Genomic DNA, 17,053 nt, shown 5'->3' on the forward strand with positions numbered 1-17,053 from the left:
TGGGTCTAGCTGTGCTTTTAATGAATTATCGGCGGCACAGAAAGCAATGTCGATTTTGTAAGCTGTGACAGTTGCCGTAATAGTATAGAAAGTATTCTCCTTGTTGTTGATACACTAGGGGAAAAAAATGGCTCCAATTGAAAATCGAGTTCCTTATGAAACTTGACCATTTTGGCACGATATGTTGAGTAAGCAATCAAGGAGTGCACAGCTTAATAAACATTGAACAAAATTACTGTAGCTTCTGAAATGAAACCTATGAAGAAAAACAAAATTCAGCACCAAAATATAGAATCTTAGAGCCAACCAGGGCACCAGAGAGACTTGAGTTCGAACTCCAGGTTTGAGAGACGAAGTAAAAGTCGTGAGAGATAAACTGGCTTCTCGCAGGTCCCCATAATGATGGAACACACCGTTGGTTGGGACTCCAATTTAACAATCACTCCCTTACCACCCTCCCTGGAAGCTAAAAGACAAGGACAGTCCCGACCCACCATCCAAAAACAACAGGTCTTTGAGCAATAACATTCAATAAGGAATCCATTCCGTTACCCAAAATAAAAGTAGACTGAAATGAAAGTTTGAATCCTTAAACATGCTTCGTTGAAGAGCTCATACCTTTAAATACGTGGAACAGAGTTTCCTGAGATATGAGCGCGTGGGCTTCAGTGCGGGTTTTCAAGAAAGTGGTTTCTTTTTTCTTTTGTATTTTTCCAAAGTGAGAAGCGGGGAGGCAGAGAGATAGACTCCCGCATGCGCCTGACCGGGATCCACCAGGCACGCCCACCAGGGGGCGATGCTCTGCCCATCTGGGGCGTCGCTCTGTTGCAACCGGAGCTGTTCTAGCGCCTGAGGCAGAGGCCACAGAGCCATCCTCAGCGCCCGGGCCAAATTTGTTCCAATGGAGCCTCGGCTGCGGGAGGGGAAGAGAGAGACAGAGAGGAAGGAGAAGGGGGAGGTTGGAGAAGCAGATGGGCGCTTCTCCTGTATGCCCTGGCGGGGAATTGAACCCAGGACTGCCACACACCAGGCTAATGCTCTACTGCTGAGCCAACTGGCCAGGGCTTTTAATTTTTATTTTTCATTAATTGTGTTGACATGATTGCAAGTGTCCCACTCAATATAACATCCTCTACCCTCCACATTGTGCCCCCTGGGTAGCAATTTTCAACACTCTTAATGACTAGGTACAGGAGTAAAGTACCTTTGCATGTACCCGAGCCCCATGTTGACAGATATACACAAAAAGACAGGGTGATCTGAGAGTCAGAACCAGGTGTCTCTCAAAGACCATTCCATTGTCTCTTGTCATTTCATGGTAACTCTGATTGCACTGGAAAAAAAAAAAAAAACAATCCACATCAGATGTCTATAATATGACTAACTAAAAACCTATCGCCTTTGTAAAGCAATACCTTCTTCGAAGTGAAGTCCATCTCGAACCAAGTGTGGAAGTTCCAGCGGTACCAGCTGATCATGACCTTTCACGACCGGCCGGTCCTGCCTCCGCCCATGATCGTGCTGAGTCACGCCTACATCATCATCATGCGCCTCAGCGGCCGCTGTCGGAAGAAAAGGGAAGGCGACCAGGACGAGCAGGACCGCGGACTGAGTATGTGCATGGCTTTTTGCCTTTCTATCTCAGGCCAATGTTCGTTGATTTTTAAAATTTTTTTTATTGATTGATTTGGTGGCGTGGGGCAATCGATGTGCTGTTTTACTTATGTATGCATTCATTGGTTGATTCTTGTATATGCCCTGACCGGGGATCGAACCCACAACCTTGGTATATATATCGGGACGACGCTCTAACCAACTGAGCTACCCAGCCGGGGCCATCTTGGGCTAATTTCAAAAAGAGTGTTCCAAGGAGACATCTCATTAAACTACTGAAATGGGTGAAGACACAACCTGCCCACGCAATGGCTCATCTTTCTTTAATGCTTCTCATCTTGCGCCGGTTGTATTCCAGCCTCATTCATTTGATCGGTAATTATGGGGAAGCCTGCTCTTAAACAGAGGAGCAGTCCAGAGAGGTCCTGAAAGTGACCCTTCTGCATCAAATTAGGGTTCCTTTCAAAACGCTTGCACGTGTTGCGTCTAAGGAGAGTGGAAAAGAAATGCAGTACACTAGATGCTATCCGGTGGTGGGATTCAAATAATTGAATGACCAGTTCTCTGCCCTAATGACTGTTTTAAGTATATATATAAAAAACAACAATATACCGAAAGGTAGTTTATTATTTTATGCATTTAATGCTTCAATAAGAAGTACACAAAAGAGGTACACAAAACTAGCTTATGTGGTAAGAAAGAGTTTTAAAATATTAATGAAAAATATTAAATAACATTTGACAAAAAAAATAATAAAACTATTATTTAAGATATTTCTGTATTGCCTGACCTGGCGCAGTGGATAAAATGTCGACCTGAAACACTGAGGTCGCCGGTTCGAAACCCTGGGCTTGCCTGGTCAAGACACATATGGGAGCTGATGCTTCCTGCTCCTCCCCCTTCTGTCTGTCTTCTCTCTCTAAAAATGAATAAATAAAATCTTTTAAAAATGATATTTCTAGCCCTGGCCGGTTGGCTCAGCGGTAGAGCGTCGGCCTGGCATGCAGAAGTCCCGGGTTCGATTCCTGGCCAGGGCACACAGGAGAAGCGCCCATTTGCTTCTCCACCCCTCCCCCTCTCCTTCCTCTCTGTCTCTCTCTTCCCCTCCCGCAGCCAAGGCTCCATTGGAGCAAAGATGGCCCGGGAGCTGGGGATGGCTCCTTGGCCACTGCCCCAGGCGCTAGAATGGCTCTGGTCGCAACAGAGCGACGCCCCCTGGTGGGCGTGCCGGGTGGATCCCGGTCGGGCGCATGCGGGAGTCTGTCTGACTGTCTCTCCCTGTTTCCAGCTTCAGAAAAATACAAAAAAAAAAAAGAAGATATTTCTATATTGCTTCTTAATTGGCGTTCTCACCTGAAATTTTTTTTTGCCTGTGGACAGAATAAACATGACTACAGGCGCTTAGAATACGCTGTTGTGCAGATGGACATTAAAAAGAGTAATGTTAGGCCCTGGCTGGTTGGCTCAGTGGTAGAGCGTCGGCCTGGTGTGCGGAAGTCCCAGGTTCTATTCCCGGCCAGGGCACACAGGAGAAGCACCCATCTGCTCCCTCTCCTTCCTCTCTGTCTCTCTCTTCCCCTCCCGCAGCCGAGGCTCCATTGGAGCAAAGTTGGCCCAGGCACTGGGGATGGCTCCATGGCCTCTGCCTCAGGTGCTAGAATGGCTCTGATTGCGGCAGAACGACGCCCCGGATGGGCAGAGCATCGCCCCCTGGTGGGCGTGCCGGGTGGATCCCAGTCAGGCGCATGCGGGAGTCTGTCTGACTGCCTCCCCGTTTCCAGCTTCAGAAAAATACAAAAAAAAAAAAAAAGAGTAATGTTAATTTGTGATTTCTACACCTTAACCCTGATGACAAGTGCCATTTTTTTGTTGTTTGTTTGTTTTTGTTTGTTTGTTTGTTTGTTTTTGTATTTTTCCAAAGCTGGAAATGGGAGACAAGTGCCATTTTAACAACTGGTTCACCGAACTCAACAAAGAATTAAGTATCAGCTCTGCCCAACCAGTGTGAACCAGCTGAATCCCACCACTGACTCTATCCATAAAAATACATGCAAAAGGTTTTGCAGAAAATCGTACTTGAGTTCACTCTCCGAATCGCTGTAGTTGTTTTTTTGTTGTTGTTTTTTGTTTGTTTTTTTACAGAGACAGAGAGAGAGTCAGAGAGAGGGATAGATAGAGACAGACAGACAGGAACGGAGAGAGATGAGAAGCATCAATCATCAGTTTTTCATTGCGACACCTTAGTTGTTCATTGACTGCTTTCTCACATGTGCCTTGACCGTGGGGCTACAGCAGACTGAGTAACCCCTTGCTCAAGCCAGCGACCTTGGGTCCAAGCTGGTGAGCTTTTGTTCAAACCAGATGAGCCCGCGCTCAAGCTGGCGACCTCGAGGTCTCGAACCTGGGTCCCAGGCATCCCAGTCCGATGCTCTATCCACTGCGCCACCGCCTGGTCAAGCTGTCGTTTTGTTTTATTGGGCTAAAAAGAGTGAGCTGTTGGAAGGAAGAGTGTTGCTTATGACACACGCTCTTCTTGTATCGTAAGCGGTCGGAGGAGTTGGCAGACTGTCTGCATGGAGGCTGGGCTGGGGAGTTCAGGATGGATCCCTTGTGGTTACCTGGGCTCTCCCTCACCTGGTGCCTGCTTATTCACACAGAGCTGTTTCTCAGTGAGGAGGAGCTGAAGAGGCTGCATGAGTTCGAGGAGCAGTGCGTGCAGGAGCACTTCCAGGAGAAGGAGGACGAGCAGCAGTCATCCAGCGACGAGCGCATCCGTGTCACCTGTGAGAGGTGTGCCACTCCTTCCACGCCCCCTCCATTCCAAGGGCGATGCCACAGGTCATTTGCACAGGCATTCCCTGGTCTCTGGTTTATTCAAACTTTGGGGTTTTTATGTGTTCCTCCCCTTTCCCGCTCCTGAGGATGGCTCCAGTGGAGCCTCTGCCTCCGACATTAAAAATAGCTCAGTTGCAGAGCAACAGCCCCAGTCACGGTTGGGGTGCATGTGAAATTCTATCCCTCTGTCTCCTCTCACTTAAAATAAAAAGATCATGCTAATTGATTTAAAAAAAATAATCTTGTTCCAAAGAGTTTAACCACCAGTGTGGAAAGAAGGGCAAGCATGGAGAAGGGGACATCCCTGATAGGGCTGTAACCCATCATTTCATCCTCGGACACTCAGAGTTAAAGCTTCCTGAAACAGATACGCATGTTTACCGAGAAGCATAAAGACATGGGAGGACTTCAAAAGGATATTTCAGCGCAGTTCCCAGTCAAGCCCCCCACCCCCTCAATACGGCAACAATTCACGATGCACCTTGATATCTCCCTGGTGCATGTTCAGGCTGGTGACTCTTCCTCAGCCTCTGGCAACCATAGCTCTCTGGCCTCTCTCACCTCCTAGACTTAGTCACCTTGTCATCTAGCCAGCCAAACTCAAGGGTTATCTGCACCGACTTTTGGTCTCCATCGGGTACATTTTTTTTTTCCAAAATGCTGCTTGGAAAGCCCTTCCTTGCTATTTTCATAGCGATCCCACAAGCTTCCAAGATATCCAAATCACTTCTTCACGGAAAACTTCCACCCTTGAGTGAGACGTTAGCTTGGAGGTCATCGCAGAAGGTCATTTCCAATGGAGATTGTGTTTTGCCTCATGTAGCCTCCTCCCCCCCCCCCCCCAAGCATTGTTTCAATTTTTGCCATTCTTGGCGGGGGCTCCAGGAATGTGGTTATCAGGTCACTACTCAATTGCATTTTCCTCCTGGGGCTCTGTTCGCACAGAATAGGGACGAAAGTGTGCTGTGTGTGCAGTAAAAACAGGCTCCTTCCCGTTTCCCTTGGCTGAGACGGCCGCATTCCTGCCCATCCTGTTCCCTGGCTCGGCTGAGTCACAGGTGGATACTGGAGACGGGGGAGGGGGGGTGAGGTTTGGGGAGACTCTGACCCAGGACAGCCCAGGAGCAGTAGGAATAACATTAGTTATTCTTCACCTCACTTTTGGCACTAGGGGTGACTTGGAAAGCCAGACTTTGGAGGGCTCGGATGTTTCTGCCCCTCCTCGGACTTGATCTGTTTCCACTGGTTTATCCTCTGAGTCACCGTTTGCCAGTTTCCCTGTCCTTCTCTTGCTCCTGTGCTTGCCGGCCCCTCTCGGTTCACAGGGTCTGGTCAGTGAGGGAGCGTCTATCACCTCTGCCCCCTCACTCTCCTTAATAGCCCGGCCACGGCTCCACCGCCCCCAGGCCTCTGAGGCCCAGCCCTCTGTCCAGCCTCTCCCTAGACCAGGGGTCCCCAAACTTTTTACACAGGGGGCCAGTTCCCTGTCCCTCAGACCGTTGGAGGGCCGCCACATACAGTTCTCCTTTCACTGACCACCAATGAAAGAGGTGCCCCTTCCAGAAGTGCAGTGGGGGGCTGGATAAATGACCTCAGGGGGGCCGCATGCAGCCCGCAGGCCGTAGTTTAGGGATGCCTGCCCTAGACCACCCTCCAATTCTGCTGGCATTCTCTCATGTCCTCAAAGTCACCACTCCCATCCTGCCCCGGGGCCTTTGCACATGCCATCCTCTCTGCCTTCTACCATCCTTTAGACTGCTGCTCCATGCCCATTTCCTACGAAGAAAGACTTCTCTGACCACCTCACACTGCAGATGAGGTGGGGGAGCCTGTGTACCCCCACAAAATCAGAACTCCATCTTTTTTTTTTTTGTATTTTTCTGAAGTTGGAAATGGGGAGGCAGTCAGACAGACTCCCGCATGCGCCCAACCGAGATCCACCCAGCATGCCCACCAGGGGGCGATGCTCTGCCCCTCTGGGGCGTTGCTCTGTTGCAACCAGAGCCATTCTAGCGCCTGAGGCAGAGACCACAGAGCCATCCTCAGCATCCAGGGCCAACTTTGCTCCAATGGAGCCTTGGCTGCGGGAGGGGAAGAGAGAGACAGAGAGGAAGGAGAGGGGGAGGGGTGGAGAAGCAGATGGGTGCTTCTCCTGTGTGCCCTGACCAGGGATCGAACCTGAGACGTCTGCACACTGGGCCAACGCTCTATCCACTGAGCAAACCGGCCAGGGCCCAGAGCTCCATCTTTTGAAACAATTGGTGACCCAGAAGTTTGTCTCCTGATTGGAATGCCCATTTCTATCCGATTCTGTCCTGGAATACCCGATAGGGTATCCACAGTTGGGAGTTAGGAACAGTTAATCTATGCAAATTATCCTGCTACCCACTCGTTATCGTCAGGAAGAACCCCTCCTATGAGCAACCCCTGAACACGAGTGGGTGTCGGTGGGGTTGTCTCTTTGCTGGAAAGGATGACTCCGGAGAGCCAAGAGGACTAGGTCGGAGGAGGACACTCTATAAATCCCTCCTGCCAGCCCGGCAGAGGTCGCACCTGTCGGCAGAGATATCCCATGCTCCTCTGAGCAGCGGATAACCGGTCATGTGTATCCTTAACCGCTGGGGCTCAAAGGCCCTCTCTGGGAGTCCCCCGCACATCCGCCGTTCGATACAGGGTTTTGTTCTGTTCTGTTTTGTGAGGCTTGGCGCCCCTTGTCACAGGGTCACAGGTTAAAGTGCGGTCGAGTCGGGGAAGGTCCTGACGAGACTCTGTCAGAGATTCCAATTCCGCCCCCGGAACAACGAGCAATCGGTGGCTCTTCCTCTTTTCAGGGAGTGGAGGAAAGCTAGCACCACACTTGGCACTTAATAATAACAAAGGTATTAAGGTAGATGTGGGGACTCTGTGGCGGACACCCCCTCCTCACTTCCTCTACTCGACGCTCTCGTAGTTTCTGTTCCGTTTGCAAAAAAAAAAATTTATTTATTTATTTATTTTTTACTTTATATGTGCAATATTTCAAAGTCTGCAGGCTTGAAACTCCTTAGTTAGACATGTTAAGTGCAGTGGGTCCTATCCTTACGGATCTTCGTACGGGTCTCTGAGGAGCCAAACCTATACTAACAGGTTATGATTCTCTCCTCTGACCCCCAAAGAACTTTTCTTGGTTCAGTGGTTCCTTGTCTGTTTTGTGGATCTGGGTCAAAGTCTTGGGTGTTCCTGGGGCTTCCATAGGTTCTCAGCAATCCGTGGCCTCGAGGTCGTATTTGACAGTCTCTCTCTCCGAGAGACCAGGAAAAAGAGATGCCGGGAACAGAGACCCTTACAAGAAAGACAAGGGGGGGCCTGACCTGTGGTGGCGCAGTGGATAAAGCGTCGACCTGGAAATGCTGAGGTCGCCGGTTTGAAACCCTGGGCTTGCCTGGTCAAGGCATATATGGGAGTTGATGCTTCCTGCTCCTCCCCCCTTTTCTCTCTCTCTCTTCTTTCTAAAATGAATTAAAAAAAAAAAAAAGAAAAGAAAGACAAGGGGGAAGAGAAATGAGGGAATAACCACAAGGGGGGGTACGCTAGTTCCTGGATGGAGAGAAGGCTGGGGGAGAAGTTTGGGAAGGTCCCACCTGAAATGTCTCAGTCATATACATGAATAGGATACATGAATAGGAGTCGCAGTTGTTTGGATGATGGAGGATGGATGAGTGGGACTAAATGTTGGAGTTCTCCTGAGCCTAGTGAGTGACACTCTGGTTCCATATCTGACAGTAAGAGCTGATTCAGAGATAGAGGCTGATATCAGGTAGATGAAGATAAAAAAGTAAATACCGGCTATATTAGTAATCACTATGGAGCTAGAGGGTGTGGTTCAGTTCTTACTAAAGACACACCCCAGGACTAGGCGTACCCACTCAGTCCCGGGCAGTCTGAGCCACCTCCCCTCTCACAGGTAGAGTCAACCTTCCCCACCAAGCTTGTCATGTGTAAAGCCAGTATCCAAGGCCAGGGCCACCACTATCAAAGCAGCCCAGCCCATGCAGGTTCGCATTGGATTCGGACAGTCGGTAAAGAAACAACGGAGCCACAAACTGGTGGGCCATCATCTTTAATTCTAGCTTGCACCCGGCGGGCAAGTAAAAACACACACTGGGCTCCAAAACCCACTCACATTCAGCGCTCACAAAGCCACTGACTTATCCGAGTTTCCTAGAATCAAAGGTTTCTAGCTCACCAGCCTTATTCTCCTCAGTTCCCCATCTCCTTCCTTATCCCAGATACAAACTCTGTACAAACTGGCATCTCACTCAGCACTCCACCATCTTGGCTGCTTCTCCTGGCCACATGGCCTCTTTCTGCTCTCTGCTCTGCTCCCTCTGCTCTCTCATGCTAATCATCCCAGGAACCAAGAGAGAGCAAGCTCCTGCTCCGTCCCCATTTTATAGTGTAGAAATCCAAACCCTTAATCCAATATACAAAATAGGGAAGTCTCTAATACAAAGTCACTTCTCTGAGGCATGATTGGATTGTACCACCCCACATCAAAAAGGGTGGGAAAGGCTTAATCCCAAAACCAAGCCCCAGGCTACAAGGATTCTCAACACACATTAATATCACCTGGGCAATGGCCTCCTCATGGGCAGCATCATCTTTAACAAAGTGAGCATAATATATTTTATCTGCCCAACATCATGTGAACAAGACAGAGTGACAGTCCCCTGCTCTGTGCTGGCAGCTGGCTCCCAGAGAGAGAGAGAGAGAGAGAGACACACACACACACACACACACACACACACACACACACAAAAGCAGGCTGGTGTCCTAGTCCCTAAACCCAACCAGAAAATCAGTCCCCCTCAAGGATAAGTAAAAGACTGAAGAGAGGCCAAGAGTTTTGCATGCATGGAAAACCCTGATGGATAGGAAGAGAAAACAGATGTGGAGGAAGAAACAATAGATGCGTAGGAAGAGGGGGGTGGGGAGAGGGAGAAGGGTGGAGAAGCAGGTGATCACTTCTCCTGTGTGCCCTGACTGGGAATTGAACCCGGGACATTCACACACTGGTCCAACACTCGACCACTGAGCCACCCGGCCAGGGCCAATTTAAGACTTAGGTTGTGTTCTTTGTGTAGCCCTTTCACACACAAAAACTCAGTAGGTAAGCACAGTCAGGGCTCTAGCCTGGGTGTTCCCCCTACAATTACTCAAACTTAAAAGGCAGCCCCATGTGGAGAAGTCAATGGCGATGAAGACAGCCAGATGTAGAATTCAGACTGGATTAGACAACTTTATGATCTATTAGGCTGCAGTAAAATTACAGGGTGGGAACGGGTCTGAGAACTCAACTATAGGATACCCTGAGATCTTGAAATGTGGGGTTTATTTTATTTTATCCAAGCGCAAACCGGACCTGGTTGTTCCACTCACATTAGATTCCCTAGTGAACGTCTAACTCTGTCATTAAGGAAATACTCCCGTATAATTTATGAGATGCCTCTCAGGGGGAGGGTGACAGCTGCCTGGGAGGAGCCGACAGCACGTAAAACCAAGTCTTAATAACCGGCTGACTGCAGAACTCCACAGGTCTAAGCTCTGTCCTCAGGAGAGACGCATAGGCGCTCCTACCATGAGAGTATGAACTTGGACCCTGTATTTAAGAGATAAGCATCTATGGCCTGACCAGGCGGTGGCGCAGTGGATAGAGTGTCGGACTGGGATGTGGAGGACCCAGGTTCGAGACCCCAAGGTCGCCAGTTTGAGCACGGGCTCATCTGGTTTGAGCAAGGCTCACCAGCTTGAGCCCAAGCTCACTGGCTTGAGCAAGGGGTCACTCGGTCTGCTGAAGCCCCCCCCGGTCAAGGCACATATGAGAAATCAATCAATGAACAACTAAGGTGCCGCAACAAAGAATTGATGCTTCTCATCTCTCTCCCTTCCTGTCTGTCTGTCCCTCTCTGACTCTCTCTGACTCTCTCTGCCTCTGTCACAAAAAAAACAAAAACAAACAAACAAACAAAAAAGAGATAAGCGTCTACGGAAGTCCAATGCTGTCGTACCATTCCTAGGGACTCCCTCGGAAGCAGCCGCAAAGGTTCCCCGCCTGTATATGTTGCTGCTGTACTATCACTTGCATGACGTGGGGGACGCTGTTTACAACGCCACAACAGAAATGCCTTTTCTTTAGTGATACTGCTTTAAAGGTTCCATGGTGTCATGTTTCAGAATCACATAGCCCAACTAATAGAGACACTGAGGCACAGAGAAAAGCGTGTGTTGGGTTTGCAATGATACCTTCCCCATACGGCGGTGCCAGTTTGCACCTGCGTGGCTTTTAAACCAGTCTCTGGAGCACGTTTGCTTTCTGCACTGTTTCACTGATTTCTCGCAACACGGCCACGCCACCCTTGCTGTGGAAGTGTGGGTCACAGCAGATTTATCATTAACGTCCCGGATTTCTGACTGGAAAGGGAGAGAGCTCCAGGGAACGAGAAATGCCGGGGAGATTTTCGAGAAGGAGAAGCTTAGGAAAGGGACCCCAATAAAGTCACGTAGGACCTACGGGGCTCACCCCCAATCTGATGTGTGTGCATGTATGTAATGTGTGAGAGTGGGTTATGGGGGGTGTCTGCTCCTCATTCATGTACCAAAAGCATGGAGGGAGGTGATGTGAACAAAAAAATGGTCCAGTAAGGGATTCTGGAGTTTTACCCCTTTCTAAAAGGAACACCAAAACTGGCCAAAAAAAGAAAAAAAAGAAAAAAGAAAAAAGTAAAAACAAACTTTCAAAATCACCAAATCACCTTTTTTTTTGAACTCTGGAAATGAACCAATGACTTGTAGCAGCCTACAGAATGCTTATTCGAGAAACATGGGTGGAACTTGATTTTTTTTTTTTTTTTGCTATTGTTGTTGTTTTAAAGTGAGCTTTAGGGCATTTTGATTGACCCAGTCCTGCTCCCAACCCCCAACACCCTGGCCCAGTGGGAGCCCTTATAATCACAGGGCTGGATTCCTGGTACCAGAGGAAGCAGAAGGGACCTCACCCACAAAGAACAGCGATTATGCATTTAATCCTGTCTGGGGGCTCCCTGAAAGACCGGCTCAAAAGGCTTGTTTGGATTTCCCTGGACTTGGAACTGGCCCCAGTGGGGAAGCTGCTCTCTGTGTGACAGTGGCCTGGAGATTGGGGGTCTTTGTAAAAAAAATAATAATAATAATTAAAGGCAAATGTATTAGTCCCTTCTCACTGAGGTGACAGATACCAGCGTTGGGACATCCAGCAGATTAACTACAAAGCTTGGGTGAGGCCCTGGCCGGTTGGCTCAGTGGTAGAGTGTCAGCCTGGCCGGTGGAAGTCCCAGGTTCGATTCCCGGCCAGAGCACACAGGATAGGTGCCCATCTGCTTCTCCACCCCTCCCCCTCTCCTTCCTCTCTGTCTCTCTCTTCCCCTCCCGCAGCCAAGGCTCCATTGGAGCAAAGTTGGCCCTGAGGATGGCTCTGTGGCCTCTGCCTCAGGTGCTAGAGTGGCTCCAGTTGCAGCAGAGCAATGCCCCAGATGGGCAGAGCATCATCCCCTGGGGGGCATGCCGGGTGGATCCTGGTTGGGCGCATGTGGGGGTCTGTCTCTCTGCCTCCCTGCTTCAGGAAAATACAAAAAAAAAAAAAGCTTGAGTGAAAAGGTGTCGTGTTAGTGTTTGTGAAAGGCTCTCAAGCGTGACTGCGTATAGAGGCAGCATCACTCAGAAGGGATCGTGAGGGGTGACAATTCTAAGTGAGCGAGGAGGCGTGACATCTAACAGAGAAAAGCAAGTCCTCTTTTCCAACCAAAGTCATGGAAAGAGGAACAGGGACCAGCTGTTTTGTCGACCCCTGAGATTCAAGAGGAGAGGGAGCCCTTAGACCAGGGGTCCCCAAACTACGGCCCATAGGCCACATGCGGCCCCCTGAGGCCATTTATCCGGCCCCCGCTGCACTTCCGGAAGGGGCATCTCTTTCATTGGTGGTCAGTGACAGGAGCATAGTTCCCATTGAAATACTGGTCAGCTTGTTGATTTAAATTTACTTGTTCTTTATTTTAAATATTGTATTTGTTCCCATTTTGTTTTCTTACTTTAAAATAAGATATGTGCAGTGTGCATAAGGATTTGTTCATAGTTTTTTTATAGTCTGGCCCTCCAATGGTCTGAGGGACAGTGAACTGGCCCCCTGTGTAAAAAGTTTGGGGACCCCTGCCTTAGACGCTGTTGTGCTTTAGAAGGTGAATGTGGTCTATTCGGTCCTCCTGGTTGTAAACTTCCTTCCCACTCAAATAATGTGGTTTCCTCTGGGGGGGATGGGGGGACATAAAAATAGTCCCGGCCCCATGAAAAGAGTTAAGAATAGAAACCCGGGACCCTCCCATGTGCCGGAGGGTAGCTGTCAGTGTGACTGCAGACTACAGCCACTGTCACAGGCTCAGTGCTGGGAGAATGCAGAGGGGCGGGCGGCTGGCACCGGCCGTGAGGGTGGGGACACGTGGTCGAGCAGGAAGCAGACACTTCACGGGCAAAGGAGGGCCGGAGGTGACGGAGGGGGGTAGGCGAGAACAGGTGAGGGGGTTTGTAAGGCTGCGTAGAGAGGTTTAGTGAAGTCCTACCAGAAACAGATGCGGCAAAAATCGGGGCCCCCGGAGATTGCCTGTGCATCTCTAAGAGCACCTGGGAGGAAGAAAGAAACAGGTGCCTAACAGAGTTAGACCAGGTGTGCACCTTCACGCAGGGACGACCTCCCCGAACAGGTGGCCACACTGCCCCCCCGTTCAGAGGCTCCCCACTGGGAGCCAGGATCTGCCCTGCTCCACCCCCCTGCGGGGCAAATTCAACCTCTAGAAGGCGGCCCTGGGCCTTGGACCTTTTAGAATTAGATTTCATGAGTCCATGGAAAGAATTCATCCTGGGCATATTCCTGAGATACACAGCCCTCTGCACACTGGAAGGCTGCAGCTCAGGCCACCTCACAGTTTCCTAGGCTGTTGCCTCTTCCCCTGGTTTAAAGGGAAATCGAGCAGCGGAGAGTTGCCGTCAGCTGTGGTCTCAGTTTCTTACAACCCCAGTAGGGGCATACTAATCATGCGTCTTCACAAGGCATTGGAAGCTGCTGGTCTTCTTCAGACAATGAAATGACCTCCCGTCCCTGGGGTAGACCCTCCGACAATCTGAACTTAGTGACTCACAATTTATTTCCTGAGTTCCCCTGAACTTTGGGTACGGATTTCAAAGCATGTTATTTTGTCTTCATAACAATTCGTGGCCACGGGCCATCGCTGGGGGCCGAGGACCTGAGGGCTCACCACGGCCCCTGCCAGAAGTGCTGCTGCAATGTGGCAGCTGAGGCACAGAAGCCAGAGCGAAGGCTGGGGCCACACTGCGTGACTTCCCATCCCAGCGCCGCTGTTGGGCTGCTGTGTGACCTTGGACAAGTCACTCGCACTCTCTGTGCCTTAATCCCCTCGGCTGCTGTGAGGATAACGGTACCTATCTCCCAGAGCTGTTGTGAGGATTCAGGATGCCCGGAATTGTCCCTCAGCGAGTACTTGTCAATCAATCCATGAGGCACTCGGAGCAATCAATGGTGAACAGCGCTATAGGTGTTAATTGTATTTCTTTATGATTCTTTATGCTCCTAACGGTATTTTTTTTAGCAGTTTTGTCAGGAGTGTACCAAGTGTGGAAACCGTGCCCAAAAAACTATAAAAATCACATAACCATAAAAATCACATTATGGGCCCTGGCTGGTTGGCTCAGCGGTAGAGCGTCAGCCTGGCGTGCGGGGGACCCGGGTTCAATTCCCGGCCAGGGCACATAGGAGAAGTGCCCATTTGCTTCTCCACCCCCCCCCCTCCTTCCTCTCTGTCTCTCTCTTACCCTGCCGCAGCCAAGACTCCATTGGAGCAAAGATGGCCCGGGCACTGGAGATGGCTCCTTGGCCTCTGCCCCAGGCGCTAGAGTGGCTCTGGTCGCAACAGAGCGACGCCCCAGAGGGGCAGAGCATCGCCCTCTGATGGGCAGAGCGTCGCCCCTGGTAGGCGTGCCGGGTGGATCCCGGTCGGGCGCATGCGGGAGTCTGTCTGACTGTCTCTCCCCGTTTCCAGCTTCAGAAAAATACAAAAAAAAAAAAAAAAAAATTCACATTATGGCCTGACCAGGTGATGGCGCAGTGGATAGAGCATTGTACTGGGGCACACAGGACCCAGGTTTGAGACCCTGAGGTTGCCAGCTTGAGCGCGGGCTCATCTGGTTTGAGCACAGCTCACCAGCTTGAGCCCAAGGTCACTGGCTCGAGCAAGGGGTCACTCGCTCTGCTGTAGCTTCCCCTGCCCCCAGGTCAAGGCACATATGAGAAAGCAATCAATGAACAACTAAGGTGTCGCAATGAAAAATGGATGCTTCTCATCTCTCTCCCTTCCTGTCTGTCTGTCCCTCTCTCTGTCTCTCTCTGTCTCTGTCACACACACACACACACACACACACACACAACGTTATATTTGTTTGTTTGCTTGCTCATCTGTTTACTGTTCGATGGACCTCCATTGACTAAGCCCATCCCTGTGTTTCCCCCCCCAGAGTTGAAAACATGTCCATGAGGCTGGAAGAGATCAACGAGAGAGAGAACTTCATGAAGGCGTCCCTGCAGACGGTGGACCTCCGGCTGGCTCAGCTGGAGGAGCTCTCGGGCAGGATGGCGAGCGCGCTGGAGGGCCTGGCGGGCATGGACCCGGGCGCACTGGTGCAGACGCGGTCCCGGGCCTCCTCCGAGTGCGAGGCCGCTCACCTGCTGCGCCAGGGCAGCGTCCACAGCGCCGAGGGCGGTGGCGCGCACAGGCACCGCGTCCACGGAGAGGAGGAGCCGGCGGCTGAGGACGCCGCGCCCTCCGTGCCGGCCCCGGCGAGGGTGGGGTTGGGGAAGAAGGCCTGCTCCTTCCGCGCGAAGGAAGAAAGGGACCGGAGGATGCACCTGCGGCCGGAGAGGCAAGGCAGCCTGCACCTGCTCCCCACCTCCAGCGCCCCAGCCACGCCGCAGGGCCGGCCACGCGCCGCGCAGCACAGGAAGCGCGCTTCCTCGGAGACCAAGGTGGGCCCGGGAGTGGGGACCGCGGTGGAAAGCGACTCCAGGTGGGAAGAAACGGCCTCCCCGCGCTTCAGTCAAACAGATGTCACTCCGGGACGAGGCGCGTCCGATTTCCAGGATGCTCAGCTCACAGTGGAGACAGCAGAGCTGGAAGGTACCCCTTCCTGTCCCTTGGAAGCCACCCAAATGACAGGCTGTCACCCAGACGAAATGTTCAGTGCTTGTGAGACCACGACGTCCAGGAGTTTCGTCTACTCCCACGGGAGAAAGCTGGTCGGCGGGGTGAACAACTGGACCGCTGAGTACAGGTCCATCATGGACCAGGCCTGTTCCTCGTCAGGGGAGCTGTGGACCACGGAGTGGAAGTACCAGGTCCAGAAGGTCACCCGTTCTCTCAGCACCGACATCCCCTGCGAGGCAGCGGGCGCCGGCGAGCCTCAGGGCCCCGTGATGGCAGAGACCGGGGGTGACAACTGCTTCTCTGTGACAGCCCCTCGAATCCCTCCCGGGTCACTGGCCGTGGCTGAGAGAGCCAGCAAGGAGAACTCTCTGACTGTGAAGCCGAACCAGACGCTGGGATTCCCGTCGTCAAGGTCAAAGAGTTTACACGGCCGCCCTCAGCATGCCAACGCCAGGCCGGGGAAGCTGGACAGATCTGGGCACGCCAGCAGCACCAGCAGCCTCGCGGCCGTGTCTGGGATGAAGATGGAGGAACGGAAGGTTAAGCAAGAGGCAGCTTCCACCGAAACTGAATGCTAGTGGGTGTGGTTGGTTCCTCTGGGTTTTTAAATCGCAGCCAGGGAGGAGAACCACCCCGGCCATTTAAAATCATCGTCCGTTTCTGAAAACGTTTGCATTCAGCACATTTGGCCCATTTGGACTTGCGATTAAAATGCAATGCATTAAAACTTAAAGTAAGATTTTGCTGGCAGCTGTGAATCAACGTCATGTTCTTTTTCTTTTCTTTTCTTTCTTTTTTTTTAGTTGGAGTAGGAGCAAATGAAAGTGACAATACTCCAGTCGAGATGAATTACTTAATCAGTACACAAGAGTCTATAAGCTCTATTTCTGAGGGCCACCAAGTAGCCTAAGAAATGCCTCTGGGTGCCACCACTAGGTTACTTTACGGAGTACAGAACTATGTAAGAAAGAGGAAATAAAGAGAAAGTAAATGTAAAAGAAAGGAGGGGTGGGAGAGAAGAGAAGTGAAATGGTGACCTACGAGAAGTGAGAGGTAGAAGGAGTCGTAAGCATCATATCTTTGGCATGGGTTTCTGCTTTACAGGTCAGAGTTTTCAAGTCACACACCATGACAGAAAGTACGGTATCGTACCCAGGATCACGCTGTCATTGTTGAGGTTGACCGAGGGTTTTGTAGTGTGTAAAAATAAAGGAGCCACTATGCATTTTCCGGTTGTCATACAGTCCTGGACAGCAGTCAAGACGAATGAGTTGTATCTCTGTCTGTGCCCCCCGGTGGCTGCAAAGTTGTAGCGGTCAAGGTGG

General features: G+C 50.9%; 1 protein-coding gene across 5 annotated transcripts in view; it reads left to right on the top strand.

The window, feature by feature from the left end:
- The window catches only part of TRPM1 (transient receptor potential cation channel subfamily M member 1), an 81,816-nt gene extending 65,338 nt beyond the window's left edge, over window positions 1–16,478 (top strand). For all 5 annotated transcript variants that reach the window (XM_066354975.1, XM_066354976.1, XM_066354979.1 and 2 more), the window contains 3 exons: window positions 1,410–1,612; window positions 4,272–4,404; window positions 15,043–16,478. In XM_066354975.1, coding sequence (XP_066211072.1) covers window positions 1,410–1,612; window positions 4,272–4,404; window positions 15,043–16,306 — 1,600 coding nt within the window. In that variant the 3' untranslated portion in view covers window positions 16,307–16,478. The remainder of the gene's footprint in view (window positions 1–1,409; window positions 1,613–4,271; window positions 4,405–15,042) is intronic.
- The last annotated feature ends 575 nt before the right edge of the window (window positions 16,479–17,053 follow it).

The sequence above is a fragment of the Saccopteryx leptura genome, chromosome 13, assembly GCF_036850995.1.
Source record: "Saccopteryx leptura isolate mSacLep1 chromosome 13, mSacLep1_pri_phased_curated, whole genome shotgun sequence".
Classification (NCBI taxonomy): Eukaryota; Metazoa; Chordata; class Mammalia; order Chiroptera; family Emballonuridae; genus Saccopteryx; species Saccopteryx leptura.